Genomic DNA, 15,093 nt, shown 5'->3' on the forward strand with positions numbered 1-15,093 from the left:
GTCCTGCGTGGTAGCGGAACAGAAAGAGGAAGATTTGAATTGTTTGCAGGTTACGATAGTTTTCCTCCTTAGGTTTTGGCACATTTTAAAGCAAATATATTTCTCATTTTTATGTGCAGGAAAGTTTTTAATTGATACTTCTGAATGAATGTCCTTTGGAAAGATCATTCCCGCAGTCCCTGCACTAAACCCTCTCCAAACACAGAGCGGGGAACGAGCAGAGATCTTAGTGCTTGTTCTCCGTATCCCAACAACACACACCCTGCTCCTTGCATCGTTTGCTACCTTACCAGGTAGCTTCGGTAAATCGTTTAAATTTTGCTTTGGAAGTCTCGTTATAGAGGGAAATTTGAGTTGCAAGCTACTACAGTGAAAATAAAAAGTTGTCAGTAACGATTTTAAAAGCCTTTAACAGGAGTACGAAAGATTTAAATGGTAAAACGGTAAGGCCATTGCATTTATTTATAGCAAGCAGCAGTAACCTTATTCAGTGCAAACGTCTAAAAGAGAAGCTTCCTTATTCCAGCAGAAGCTTTTCTTGCCCGTTTTCCTCGCCGGGCCACCGGCCTTGTCCCCCTTACCTGACCCACGCTTTCCGTTGTGCCGCTGCAGGAGGCTGTGAGGGCTGCTGAAGATGTCCGATAGTCTGGATATTGAAGAGAAACCTCCAGCCCCACCATTGAGAATGAACAGCAACAATCGCGATTCTTCAGCGCTCAACCACAGTTCCAAACCGCTCCCCATGGCCCCCGAGGAGAAGAACAAGAAAGCCAGGCTGCGCTCCATCTTCCCGGGAGGAGGGGATAAAAGTAAAGTATCAGCAGCGCCGCGGGGCGCCTGCATCTCTGCTTGCGTTCTGGTCGTTGTTGGTTGCTGCGTTTACTTTCTGCCACTGTTTTCTTCTCTGTTTCACTTGCAGAACATGGTAAAGTCCCTCCAAAGCCTTCTGTTCCCATTACTCTAGTAACATGTTTCAGAAGAGAGGAGGAGGTGTTCAGTCAGTTACTCTCTTGTCTTTGAAAAGGCAGCAAGATGTGCACACATTGTGCGACTTGCCTTTTAAAAATAACTTCAGAGTTAAGCTGGGGAATCCTTTCCTTTGGATTTTGCTTTGCATTTGCAGTAAAAACAAGGCTGGGGTTGTGTACTTTGGAAAATACGTTTGCAGAAGTGAGATGGCAATATGCCTGACGCTTTTTTTTCACTGCACTTACATTCCAGGAACAGGAGCAAGGCTCTTGTTGCTTTTGCAGTGAGAGTGAAGGCGGAATGGCTTGGTTTGAAACCTGCTAGATGTGCTTACAGCAAGAGAGGAAACAGCGTTTCAGTTGCATTCTTTGCAGAAAGTAGAGTGTTTGAGTTAGTGTACTTACAGAACTAAGGGAAGGAACCTTCTTGTTCTGCAGTGCTATGGGAACTGAAGGGCTGCCCCCACGAGTGCTGAGGGAGCTCTTGATAATCTTTGAAAGCTTATGGCGACTTGGGGGTGTTCCTGACGAATGGGAAAAAGCAAATGTCACTTCTGTCTTTAAGAAGGAGGATCTGGGGATCTCCAAGCCGGTCAACCTCACCTGAGTTTGACAACAAGTTCAAAGCATGTGGGAGGACAGACACAGGGGCAGACAGGCACACACAAGCGTGTCCTGGGTACTGCACTTCTGCAGGAACCCACAGAGCAAAGGCAAATGGGAGTTAGTTGCTAGATATGAAAACTTTGTGGAAAAAAAGAATAATTAATAATAATAATAGCAATTTTAATGGTTAGAGGTAGCCTGAGAGGGCTGCTTCATGAACAGCTTGCTTTGGCAGCTGAGACTCTGCCTGGAAGAAAACCAAAATGAAATAAGACCTCGACCTTCCCAAACAGTTTGAGAGTTAGGCTGGTGTTGTATTAGCTTGGGTCTATTTGTCAAGTAAAATGGACGTTAATTGATTTGTTTTTTACTTTTAAAACACTAGTTTGAGCACACTTGATTGTGAAAGTTTTTGAATGAAAAGCAGTGTAGAAAGTAAGCGTGTTAACGTTTTGCCTCTAGCCAACAAGAAGAAAGAGAAAGAACGTCCCGAGATCTCTCTTCCTTCAGACTTCGAACACACCATTCATGTGGGATTTGATGCCGTCACTGGAGAATTCACAGTAAGTAACTGCTACTGTATTGCGTGCTTACCGGAGCCTCTTGTTTCTTGATGGTGAAATAACCTCCTGTTGCCAGAAACGTCAGATGACAGCAGCCAGGCTGCGAAGAAAGAGACTTTTATCTGTTGGGCTCACAATTTGAAGTGGTTTGCGTCTGATCCAGGCTGCTGTTTTTTTCTCCGAGGATTGTCAGCAGAGCACCTGTGGAAGGTGGAAACTAGGAGGGTTTATCAGTCCCACAAGCTCTTACAGGGGTTGGTTATTCAGTGTCTTTGGAAAAGCGTGAAGAACCCACACTCATGATAATCAGCCCCAAAGTCCGGCTGCTCTGCAGACAACCCCTGGAGACATCCAGAAAGCAGCAGCATTGTGGCAGTCCGTTCATTTTAATTGAATATGTCCGTAGGCCAGGTGATCAGACACAGACAACCTTCACATATTAATAAAAGACAGTCAACTTTTCCTACTTCTATCACAAAGCGTTGGGAAAATGAGTCTGATGGCAGCCCCTTGGGGTGTGCAGAGGGCTTCAAAGCATTTTCTCTCAGGCTCCTCGTTAGGTGCTGAAACCATTAATGCGTAGGTGGCAGCAAGTTCAGCTGGTGGAGCTGTGGAGAGGAGACAGGAGCGACTCTCCGCTCCACGAGCGGTGCCGTGTGAGCTGGGCGCTCGGGCTGCGTCACCACCTGCGTCACATCCTGAGCTGTGCTGGTGCTGCATACGCCAAACGGGATGGGACGAGTCATTTGCCTGGACAAGGGGTGGTTGCTTTGCAGTATCTGAGCCCTAAAGGTGATTTCTTCATGCTTTTTTTCCCCCCTTTGATTGCTACTTTTGTTTCTCAAAAACATTTCAGAAAACTGGGAGCTTTCTGTGTGCTACGGTAGCAATAGTAATAATAACAATAGGAGAAAAACCCACACATTTGATGACAGCATGTCTTCAAAGAAATATTGAAATTGAATTATCCTTAGTAATTGGGAAATACAGCTGCATTTAAAACATGTAGACTAGTTAATTATCCTTTCAAAAATAGATGCCACTTATAAAATCTTACTTCAAAATTGCCAAACTCTAGGGCTTGATTAAATGCTCATTTTAAAAGCCCAGATTTGGTCATTTTTTTAAATCAGAAACTTAGCATAAAGCTTTTAAAGTTGTATTTTCCCTGCTGTCTATCCTGGTTTTCCTCCTTTTTTCCCTTTCTGTCTCTCCCTCTAGGCACTTTTTTGTTCAGGTTACTCTTCAGTTCCATTCTCTGTATCTTCTTACCATATTCTGTTACTTTTTGGTTTTGTTTCTCCTTTTTCTGCTTGCATCTCTCCTTCCTGTCTGTCTTTTCTTCCCTTCCTTTCTTGTTCATTCACTGCTCTCCCCGCTGAATGTCCAGCTGTTTTTACTCTATATTTGTTGATCCTTTCAGCCCTCTGCCTTTATTTCTGCTTTGTGCTTCAGTCTTTTTCCTTCTGGCTCTGTGCAAACACGATGGGTCACAAACATGTTCTCTCACAGACTTACCTGGGGGTGAGGACCCACGGAACACAAAGTGGGGACACGGAGGCTCACACACTTCAGTGCTAAGCACAAACACTCTATCAGTACTTCAGGGCTCGTGATTTGGATCAGTTTGATTGTTGTTATGATCATCCAGTGTGTCAAAACACTCTCTAGCATCAGAGATTTGTAGTGTTGTGGGTTTTTTTTACCAGATGCCACCAGCACAGGTCCTGGCCTTTCATAGAGTAAAGCAGTGACTAAACACATCCACCTTTATTGCCATAGCACAGTTTCTTCTTAATATCTTTTTCCCTTTCGAAACAGTGGACATTAGATGGTTGCTGCTTCACAATTACACGGTATTTCTACAATACACAAGTGCAGCACTGGGGTTTGCAGCGACTCTAACCAATTCCACATGAGCCAAAGGGAGAGGTGACGTCCCCTGTGCAGCTTCCCAGCACAGGACTTAGTGCTGCAGTCCTTACTGCAGTAAAATGTCAGTCCTTAACTGGAATAAAATGTCAGAGTAAGGGAATTTCTACACTATTAAAAACTACCTATCACCTCCTAACTAATCCCAGATGCAAGCCTTACTATAAACGTTACGTTAGGCATGTTTGATTTGTCCCAACCTGGGTACAACGCGTGTATCAGCTGGGTAGTCGTGTGGTAAGTACATCCTCTTGAAGGGACTGCCACCATGTAAGAATATTCCTCCTGTCTAGTGATCACACTGCCTGTCTCTTTCAAAAGTTTGGAAGTGCCACGGGAACATCCACTAAATGTGCCAGTATCTGGGGTTTTTGTTTGGAATCATCGCGGTTGTCATGCCCAGAGCGTCTGCTCTGCTGGTGATGTGCGATGCGTCGGGCTGTTTGCTGACACCCGCCAGCCATGTCACCTGGTTGCTGTTGCATCTCCAATCCGAGCTGCATGGGCTCCCGCCGAGTTTCGGCTTTCAGGCTCGAGCACCAAGCTGTGTTCTTGCTCGTGAATGTGTGTTATCTCTCCATTTCACTGTGCTTGGAGCAACCACATTGGTGAAGACATAGGGCTTTTGAAGCTCAGAATGAAGCAGTTTGGAAAGGGGTGGGCAGGAGCATGCTGCTAGAGCTTTATGGTGCTTCATTTTGAAGAAACAGTCGCATTTTCGAAATGGAACAAGAAGTGTGGTTTGCAGGGCTTTGGGGAGTGTGTTTTGTAAGGCGTGCATTTTTGAAACAGTTTCCCGATCCCCAATCTAGAGTAAAATGTGGTCACTCACCAAACTTTTAAAGTTCCAAGATTAAGACGTTAGCAAGTGGGAGAAAGTTGTGGCTGTAGAGCCAAAGAAGGTGCACGTTATTAATCTAATCAAGCATTGCTTTAAAATTGTCCCAGTTTTCAGTCTGACACGCATAGTGTGTTTGTGTTATAACAATACACAACCTCCCAACGTGAAATCTGATTTGACCAGCTGCTTTGTCCCCTGCACTTTGGTGACTCATGCACTGGCCAGTTGTGATTTTGGGACTGGAGAACCATTGGAAAAACCTTGTGGTAGAGCCATTCAAAACTGCTAACCTGGCTTTCAAAGCTGGACTAACAGCAAAAGCCTTAATCTTTCTTTATTGTTTTTATTTTTTAACTAAAAAAAGAAAGACCGTGGATAATTTTTTCCAGTTGACCTGCCATTAATCCTCAGTAATGCATTTTTACGAGGGAGAGAAAAACTGGTTTAAAAAACAGGAGGGGAAATGATGCTTCCAAACTTTGGAACAGGGGTGATTTTTCTACTTCCCTAAGCCTGCCTTCCCGTAGCCTGTCCACCGCCTCATCTATTTGGTACCTACCTCGTTAAACTCCCGTTTTAGACGGGCCTTCCCCGCTCTGGTTTCCTCCTCCCACCTTCTCAGTTGTCCCACATTCTGTTTTAACTTTGTTTTCTTTCTTTATTTGCGCCCACCACAGCCAGATCTCTATGGCTCACAGATGTGCCCAGGGAAGCTCCCAGAGGTGCGTCACAGGCCCAAAAGAATCTTGCATCCCAATGCTTCTTTGAGATGTCATAGCACTGCAGCAGCAGGTCCATGTGTGTGCAGTAGATTTGTTGCTTGGCTTATCCCACTTTTTCTTTATTTCTTTTTTTTTCATTAATCCTAAACTTCGGAGGCCCACGTCACACATTGTTTTACGGAGATCTTCTTAGGGAGAAGGTATATTAAAGCATTTACCTCGATTGGAGTGGCACCAAGGCTAAGTTTAAATGTACCTCAGGTGTAGTTTTTCATGCAGTTTGCTGGGAGATGTTGGCTGTGCAGTGAATGGGGAAAATTACAGGCTTTCAAATTTAGGAAATTATACTGGATATTTAAAGCATTTTTCTTCAGTATGGTTTCAATGCAGAGCTGTGGCTTTCAGCAATTGGATGACTTTTCAAACGCCACCCTGGCTCGTGAGATGTCCGAGGATTTGTGCAAGGCTTTGGCACTCTCAGCATGTTTTCTGAGCCCCTGGTTTCTGTGTATTTCCAGCAGAGGATGTACAGAGCCACAGGGGCTCGACAAAGAGCCATCCTTTGCAGCAGTGGTACAACTCAGTGGGACGCTTTTGAGAATTTCAATGCCGATTCTGAACCTCATACTGTTCCCTGATATGCTGAAAATTAATTGTACCAGGATGGGCTTTACCTTTTAATCAGACAGCAAAATGCATTTGTGTTATTCAGCATTAAAAATCCAGTGTAAAGCTCCTAAAATACACTGCGTTGTCCACAGATATAGCATAGTCATGTTACGTCTGCACTGAATCACCAGGAAAACGAGCTAAGCCTTAAATCATCATTCCATGGAATAGCAGAGTTGATTTAAAGATGAGTTTCATGCACTTTTTTTCCTATCACAGTCATAACGTTCTTTTCTTTTGAAAGTCGGATCCTGGTTTTAACTCTATATTGTGATAGGGAAGAGAATGACTGCATCTAACGTATACGCTGCTCATTTTAATTGTAAGGCGTCAAATCAAAATTTCTGAAAGTAATCTCCCAGGTAGCATGGGATCTTGGTAAAGATCCGTGAGGCTGTGGCTGTTGGGTGTTGTAAATGTGCGTTCTTTCCGCTTGGCATCCGCAGGGCATTCCAGAGCAGTGGGCCAGGCTACTACAGACCTCCAACATAACGAAACTGGAGCAGAAGAAGAACCCACAGGCTGTACTAGATGTTCTCAAATTCTATGATTCCAAAGAAACAGTTAACAACCAGAAATATATGAGCTTTACGTCAGGAGGTAAGTCAACAACTTGCTTTGAAAAAGGAAGCATCAGGCCCCAAAATGAGTCAGACCAGCGTTTCGACGTTCAAATGCTCAAGAAGCAGCCTTAAAAAATTCCACTTGGTGGAATACTCCTGAAATGAATCTTTCTCCTTTTGTCCCCTGAATGTCATTGAAACTGTGACTGTTCTTTGTCACTTGTTTTTATAACTAAGGAAGATACTCAATGGAACAGTCATTACTGGTTTTAGTCAGAAGCATTAGTGGCCAGTGATTTTGTTTCCTTGCCTCCCCATTCCTTAGCAGTGTTCAGGTTGGGGTACGGGCTATCACAGGAGTTACTCTTGGGTCCTTTGAGCAATAGCTTATGGACCATGAGGATTTTTTATGATAGAGGAGGATCGTTTTGCATTAACTGCGGAGAAGCCTAAGTTGTTATGCATAAATTCACAAATAAACCTGAAGCGGCTGTTATTGTGATGTCAAAGGAGCGTTGCTGCAGGATGAGGAGGAAGGTCTCTTATTCTGGGAAGATCCTCCTGAGTTCAGCATTACTATTGCAAAGCTCGCAAACGCAATGGGGGTGTCATTTTTTTCTCTTGGTTGCATACAGTCAGCAAAATCATAGTGTCGCGTCGCAAAAATGATAGAGCAAGCCTTGCTGCAGCTAGCAGCTCTCATTTTTTTGGCCCATTCTTTCTGTCTTACGCTAGAAAAACTCTGGCTGATGATACGTCGTGCAAGTAAGCGGAGGTTTTTACTGAGTGCTGCATAGCTGGCTTGTGTATCGATGTGTCCTTTTGCTAGTCCTTAATAACTGAATTGATTTTTAAACAAAAATACTGTTACAATACCATTAGTTTGGTAGAGCTCATGTCAACAGCTTCACCTAATAAGGGGGTGTCAGTATCCAACAGGGTGTGGACAACGTTTGTAATACAACCTGCAGTGATTCAGTTCCCTGCACGTGGTAGTTGGTGGCAGTGGAGTCTGTAATTTCCTCAATTTGCTGGTTCAACCAAGACAACTTCCAAAATGAAGACGGGGAGAGCTTCTCAGAAGTCCTCCTAAAAACTGCTGTTCTCTCCAGAATTTGCTAACATTTCTCTTCTTTTGAGGGAAAGCAATTTTCTTTTTCTAAATTCCGTAAATAACAGATTTGACTGTCTAACATGGCACTTGGTGTTTGCTAAAATAGCAGTTACTTTTGTGAGGAAATGCAAAATTGAAACCACTCTGTGTTCCTGACCTCGGGAGCTGCTGCTGTGCGGTGTCAGAACAGAACTGCCACGGCCGAGGGGCGTTCGGGAGGGTTTGATGGGGAAACATTTTTAGCAAGCTAAAGAGAATCAATGCATGCAAGATATATTTTAAAAAGAAAACAAATCAAAAAGCCGCTTTAGCTCTTGGGCAGAACAGCAGCGTTGGCTGTTGAAGAACAATCTTCATTTTTTTGACCAAGTTTCTATTTGCTTTATTTACTGGCGAAACAAAAAATGGGCACAAGAAACCATAGAAAAATAATAACTTGGTGTATTGTCCTGTTATCTTGCTTGCTGTGTAGAATAACTTGCTACTGGAGGGATGTTGTGAAAGAAAGATGCTATCTATTTATGTTTACTTGTTCTGCGGGATTCCCCACAACAGGCAGTTTTCTAACAGCCTCTGGTTGATTTTCCCTTGCACGTTGCAGATAAAAGCGCCCACGGATACATCGAGGCCCATCCTTCGGTGAGTGTCACGGCAACCTTGTGCTTTCAGTGTTTGAGAATGGTGGAGCTGTGAGCTTTGCCTTTCGAGACAGCGCCAGCCTTGTGGGCTGCGAGAAAGTACATTTTAGTGTCTCTGCAGCAGCAGCAAAGGGATCGCTGCCTGTTTTCTGATCTTCTGTTTAAGAACTTTTAAACAGATGTCAGCCCGGTTTTGCAGACAGAAGATGGATTGCTGTTCCTAGCCATAGTGGAATATATAATTCACAACAATATGCAATGCCGTCTAATTAGCCCATTCTAATTTAGTTTTAACAACTTAGAATCGAGTTCTATTAAATTGTATTATTTATCCTTAGTACAGCTGGATATGTGGCTGAATATAAATAAGGTTATAATTGATATGTAACTCACTGGAACCATTGGAAGAAAGTTCTAAATAATCATCCACTCTAACACTAGATTGCCATAGCAATCCCAGAGATACAGTCATGACATCCACATTAATATTGACCAGATTTACTAGTGTTAATGTTAGTGCATTAAATAGCAAATGACTGAATGGGGATTTGACCTTTATTTTCAAGAGTTAAGCAACTTAATTTTAGGTTTGTGATTGCACAGCAGAGAGCGTGTGTAATGAAATGGAAATGATGTTTGAATATTCAGTTCAGATTTTCAGTTGATGCTGCTTTATCTTTAATCAAACACACTTTTAAAAGGAGGTTTGGAGTTCACCAGAGCAGGGTGAGGCTTCCCAGGGGCTTCTCCACCGGGCACGGACACTTGGGCAGAAGCTGCGGTATTTTATCTGGTGGACACGGTGTTGAGACAGCCAAGGTGTCACTGTCCCAAGTTACCGACTCCCAGGATGCCGGTTCAATATTATAGTACAGGGAAAACAACTCTCTGGCAGGATCGAGCAGTCATTGGCATGACTTTAATTTCATTTCATTCCTTAATGGGAGCCTGGCATTAAATAATATGACATTGTATATGTTCTAGCTGCATGGTTTAGTGCTGTCAAGCCAAGCATGGAGCTCAGTGGGAAAAATAGTTATAAGAATCTGACGTAACAGAAATGTGATTATTCTCTTCTTTATTTTTCCCTTAATCATCTTCTGTCCCCATATAAGCAAAGTGCTAGTGATGTATCGAAAGCTATACGCTGATCTAATTAATGTATGACCGAGTAACATTCATCTGCCCATTAGGGCACCCCTGGCTTGACAGAGCTGGCTCTTACATGGGCCTTTAGAATGTCTGACGTATCGTTCCCTACTGTGTCCAGATCAGTGGCCTGTTTCACCATGTGCCTTTAAAAGCTGGATGATGGATGAAGTCTCCCAGAAAGTACAATATTCTGTGTGTGTGTATGGATGGTGCTGAAAAAGGAGGTACTGAACAGGGGAATTCAGAGCTGTGGAGGCAGGCAATGTGATTAACTCACAGGTAAAACAGTAAAGAAACAAACAGGCTTTCTCCCCAAACCCAAATTCTCAGCAAGACGACAAAGGAGGCCTTGCGCTTGGAAGTGTGTTAATTAACCTAGCCAGCAGACACCTGTTAGCTTAATTAACTGTTACCATTTCTGTAGACGCAATGCCAAAGCAATTAGCCAGCAACAAGATGTGATTTCTAGTGATATATTCAGGCATTACATTTTGTGACTTTGACTAAGCATGGGAATGATTTAGTTGTTTTTGGCAAAAATGAAGAAAACAGAGATGAATTAAGAAAACAGCACGGTAATTTGTAACCTTTAAATTGTATTGTGCCATGTGTAGCTTAGAAGTGAGGCATGTAGGACTGTGGGCATGGCTGGACTCGTGTCTGGAGTCTAAGCAGACGAAAGTTGTAATTATCAAACCTCCCATGTGCCAAATTGGTGACTGTCACTGTGCCACTGTCCACAGAGCACAAAAACGGCATCAGAACCCCCACTAGCTCCCTCTGTTTCTGAAGAAGAGGATGAAGAAGATGAAGAGGAGGAAGATGACAATGAACCTCCGCCTGTTATCGCACCACGGCCTGAACATACAAAATCAGTAAGTCCCAGCTGTGCTTAGCGCTGTGTGTTCCTGATCAGATGGCACTTTTCTTGGGTGAGGAGCCCAAGGGCTACAGTGCTACCGTGACATAGTGCTTCACCCAGGCTGCTAACACCAGCAAAACCTGCTCTGAATGTTCACATTTAGTCACGAGTTTCCTGTGATTCTGATAGGGACTGTGAATTTATCTTAATATCAGGTAAGAGATAGCATCGTGTCTTTTAATGCTACCAGTGTAGCAGGATAATGCTCCAGGATACACAGGGGAAACTATGCCCTGCAGGTACCTGTTCCTCTCCACAGGCTATCTGAGTAGCTAAATGAACAGCTTAGACAACACCCTTAACTTTTACATGACTGAAGTTTGGTGAGAAGAATCCTACATGGTTGTGTCCGCTCCTTAAACCCTGAAATACTGATGAGAAGCCAATTGAACAACTCTGATCAGAAAAGGGAAATGCTCCCTGCCCCTATTCAAGCAACTGCGTACCAACCAAAGAGTCATTTTGTTACCCATGAGAACACGCAGGCATCGGGGAACAAGCCTTGGGGGCCCTGGATGGATCTATTTTTGTATCCTTGCAACATAGTAAATTCATTGTTTCGGTCATCTTTCAGAAAATCAATGAAAATTGGAAATTAAACGGGCCGTGAACTTGTGTAAACCTAGCCTTTTATTTTTGCCTGTTCAGTTTTGAGAAGTGGATGGCAAACCCAAACATTTTAAGAGCCGTAGGTGTGGCAGACAGCATCTTCCTAAGGGTTTGCATTTGAAATATGATCTCAGGGACATCTCTGCAAGCCACCTTTCTCACACAAAACCATTTCTCGCCACAGATCTACACACGCTCCGTCATTGAACCCGCCGCTGCACCAGCACCAGCTAAAGAAGCCACCACTCCCCAGCCTGAAAACTCAAACACAAACACTTTGTACAGAAACACAGACCGGCAGCGAAAAAAGTCCAAGATGACAGATGAGGAGATCCTAGAGAAACTGCGTACGTATCCTGCGTTTGTTGTCTGATAAAGCCGTGTACTCTGTGCGCGTCTCGGGGTTATAGGTACCAAATGTTCATCCTCAGTTTGGTGTCACAGAGTCACTTACAACTCCCTACACAAACTGTTATTGTGCTTGGAGGACGCGTGAGCACTCTGGGTGTTCCTCCTGCCTCCGAGGCAGCCGGGACTGGCTGATTTGCCTGAGCTTCCTCCGGCGCCGCAGGCAAAGCAGAGCTTGTTTCTGCTTGAGCAGAAGACTGTGAGCTAGTGAATGACCTAGTGGCCAAATGGAACAGAATATTTGGGTTCCTAAATTCTCTTTGGACTCCTGATTGCTCAGCAGTCATCGGAGCCAAAATACTCTGCAGAAATCTGTTGACTTTTTGGTTTTATGTTTGGTGTTGGTTGGTTGTTTTTCACCAGCAGGTAACTAGAGCACTGAACAGGGCAACAGGGCAACAAAGATGCTGAAGGGAGTGGAGCATCTCCCTTATGAGGAAAGGCTGGGGGAGCTGGGGCTCTTTAGCTTGGAGGAGACTGAGGGGTGACCGCATTAATGTTTACAGATACATAAAGGGTGAGTGTCGTGAGGATGGAGCCAGGCTCTTCTCAGTGACAACCAATGGTATGACAAGGGGCAGTGGGTGCAAACTGGAATACAGGAGGTTCCACTTAAATATAAGAAGAAACATCTTCCCAGTGAGGGTGGCAGAGCCTGGCCCAGGCTGCCCAGGGGGTTGTGGAGTCTCCTTCTGTGCAGACGTTCCAACCCGCCTGGACACCTTCCTGTGTAACCTCATCTGGGTGTTCCTGCTCCATGGGGGGATTGCACTGGATGAGCTTTCCAGGTCCCTTCCAACCCCTGACAGTCTGGGATTCTGTAAACTCTCCTCCCTGAGATATTCTGCTGGTGTCATTTTAATGATGGTTGTTACTACATCTACCACTGTATCAGAGTTTGTTTTTATAAGAATTTTATATTTTTGTCAGAGAGAACTCCTTTGAAAAAAGCATCAGTTGAAACCTTGGATAGTGAAGGAGACATGTTTGCAATGTTCACTGAAAGAAAAACAAAACTTTAAAAACAATCCTTATTTTCTGCTGGTAAAAGTGTATCAAAGAGACACATTGTGTGGCCTGATCAGGTAAAACGGCACTGCAAGCATTTCTTGGGAGCCAGGCTCCAGCACACGCACTGTGCGTTCCTTTGATACACGGCACTTTGTCATAGCTAATTCCCAGCCAGTTAATACTATTAGAATCCAAACCCTTGTCCCCAAACCCCTGCGCAGATCATACTCTAGGAAAACGCATCAAGCCCTTCATGACTCTGCAGTACAACCAATTCAATCTGCCTCTTGCACGTAATAGCTGCCAGCGCTATGTTCTCAGATAATAAATTGTTGGGTTTGTAACATGGCCCAGTTTGTCTCTACTATTAACCCTGAGAACAAAAAATGGATTAGTCTACATCTCCTTGTGTTTGATCTCAAAGCCAATAAGGTTCTGCCGTTAATGGGGGCAACTGCTTGTAAAGGGACGTAGTCTGGTTGTGGCTTCTTCACAGTGGTCGATGCTCGTTCTCATTCTGGACCAGCGTTTTTGTCGTACCTGCCCCTCCACTGGTGGCTGCTGTGGCCGCAGAGGCTGGCGCCTTCCCCGGCTCTGAGATTCAGCTGCTCCTGGAGTTTCCTGCACCCTTAGCAAGCTGACAGCACTATGAATTGCTGAAGCTCGGTGCCGCTGGGGTGTATCCAAGGGATAACTTCGGTACATTTAGCTGAGGGCACAAGGAAGGAAATTCCAGAGCAGATAAGTTACCTGTAGGTATGTCGGCTTATAAAGGGAGGAATTACAGCTTCTTCAGCTGTGGCTGAGTGTTTGAGGCAGGCTGGGATCCATAGCTACCCTGCAAACACCAGCCTGAGTATGTGGATCGTTTAGTCAGCCCTCTGTGTGTGCCAGATTAGGAGCCCTTGATTTATTGTGGATTATATCTTTGAAATGTTACATGCTTCCGTGCTTTTCCTTTCTTAAGGATTTGGTACTAAGTGAGCAAGGTCTGAAGATCTGCCTTGGGCAAATTGTGGTGTGTGCAATGAAAATCTCTTTGTGCTTTCACAAAGCTATCTGAAAATGGGGGTGATGCTTTTTTGTTATAGTCCGGGGCTAATTATATTTAAGCATGTTGTGGTGGTCAGGTTGGTTTTGGTTTAGCTCATACGACTTCTCCACCTTGCCTAATTCCCCCACAATTGATTTTATACTTTTAGGAAGATGGCCTCTGCCATCTTTTATCTTAAATTGCTTTCATAATCCTTCTCTGCTTGAAATAACTTGGTCCTTTTAGAGCCACTTTCATTACAAGTTTTGCTGGGGAGTAAAGCCTTTAATACCGAGATAAGATCAAATCAATTCTGTCTGTAATGAAGTCATGAATATGTTCCACTGTAATTATAAAACAGAAGTGGCCCAATTCTGCTTCCTTATCCACTTAATTTAGGACTCGATAAAGGAAAGTGCGTAAAGACATCAAAATAGCTGCTCTGTTTATCTTCTGTCCAGAGAAGGCGGTGCTGCTCTGAACCGGAGCCATGTGCTCGTCACTTAGTTGATTTTAGTGCCGTCATATTTGATGTGCATTGGCTTAAGCACAAGAGACCAGCCACAAACAATTAACTTGTGAAAGCAGCTACTCAAGTTTTGAGGAAAAACTCCAGAAATCTGAACTGCAAAACCAGTGGCAAGTTTGGAAAATTCTTTTCCAAAACATTAGTTCTACAGCCTTTTTCTTTATTCTTTTCTAAATTGAAGTTCCGTGAACTTTAGGTCTCTGTCCTGATGGATACGCAGTTCCATCAGCTCCCTTCAGGTAGCAGCGGGCCAGACACCAGCACCACGGGCTTTGTCCCGTTGTCCAGCCTGCGTTTGGTTTTGTCTCGTGGGGATCCCTGTCCAGAGAAATGGCCTGGACGGAGTGGGGGGTGTTCGATACGGCTCACGGTGATGGCACATCAACTGGTTTTGTGAACAAATAAATATGTGCGTGTAGTTGTGATCCAGCAATATTGACAGATCATTCAAACAAAATATGCTGGGAAACATTTGAAGTCTTCCCTCCTGAACTAATCAAAGAATAACAATAATAAGACTTCTAATACTTTTTTCTCTGTTTTGGCTGCCCAGGGCAGTGCTGGAGTCACCATCCCTGGAGGGGTTTAAAGGCTTTTAGTTGAGGTTCTCAGGGACATGGTTTGGTGCTGGAGATGGTCAGGTTGTGGTTGGACTCGATGATCCTGAGGGTCTCTTCCAACTGAAATGATTCTGTCATTCTCTGATTCTGTTCTATGATTCTAAAGTATTTCAGTGATATATGTTCCAAGTTAAATCATTAGAAGTCATTTGCATTGAGACACCACTTTAGGCTTCATTGTTTGTATTTTATG

At 44.0% G+C, this 15,093-nt stretch overlaps 1 protein-coding gene across 2 annotated transcripts in view; it reads left to right on the top strand.

The window, feature by feature from the left end:
- Nucleotides 1–634: 634 nt before the first annotated feature.
- PAK3 (p21 (RAC1) activated kinase 3) overlaps nt 635–15,093 on the top strand; it is a gene marked incomplete at both ends in the record, with an annotated part of 29,913 nt that continues 15,454 nt past the window's right edge. Inside the window, 7 exons of one of the 2 annotated variants that reach the window (XM_080352699.1) lie at nt 635–809; nt 2,037–2,137; nt 5,588–5,632; nt 6,748–6,901; nt 8,580–8,617; nt 10,512–10,643; nt 11,484–11,646. In XM_080352699.1, coding sequence (XP_080208825.1) covers nt 635–809; nt 2,037–2,137; nt 5,588–5,632; nt 6,748–6,901; nt 8,580–8,617; nt 10,512–10,643; nt 11,484–11,646 — 808 coding nt within the window. The remainder of the gene's footprint in view (nt 810–2,036; nt 2,138–5,587; nt 5,633–6,747; nt 6,902–8,579; nt 8,618–10,511; nt 10,644–11,483; nt 11,647–15,093) is intronic. The other variant, XM_080352700.1, reaches the window with a different exon arrangement.

This window comes from Nesoenas mayeri (assembly GCF_963082525.1).
Source record: "Nesoenas mayeri genome assembly, chromosome: 13".
NCBI classification, from domain to species: domain Eukaryota; kingdom Metazoa; phylum Chordata; class Aves; order Columbiformes; family Columbidae; genus Nesoenas; species Nesoenas mayeri.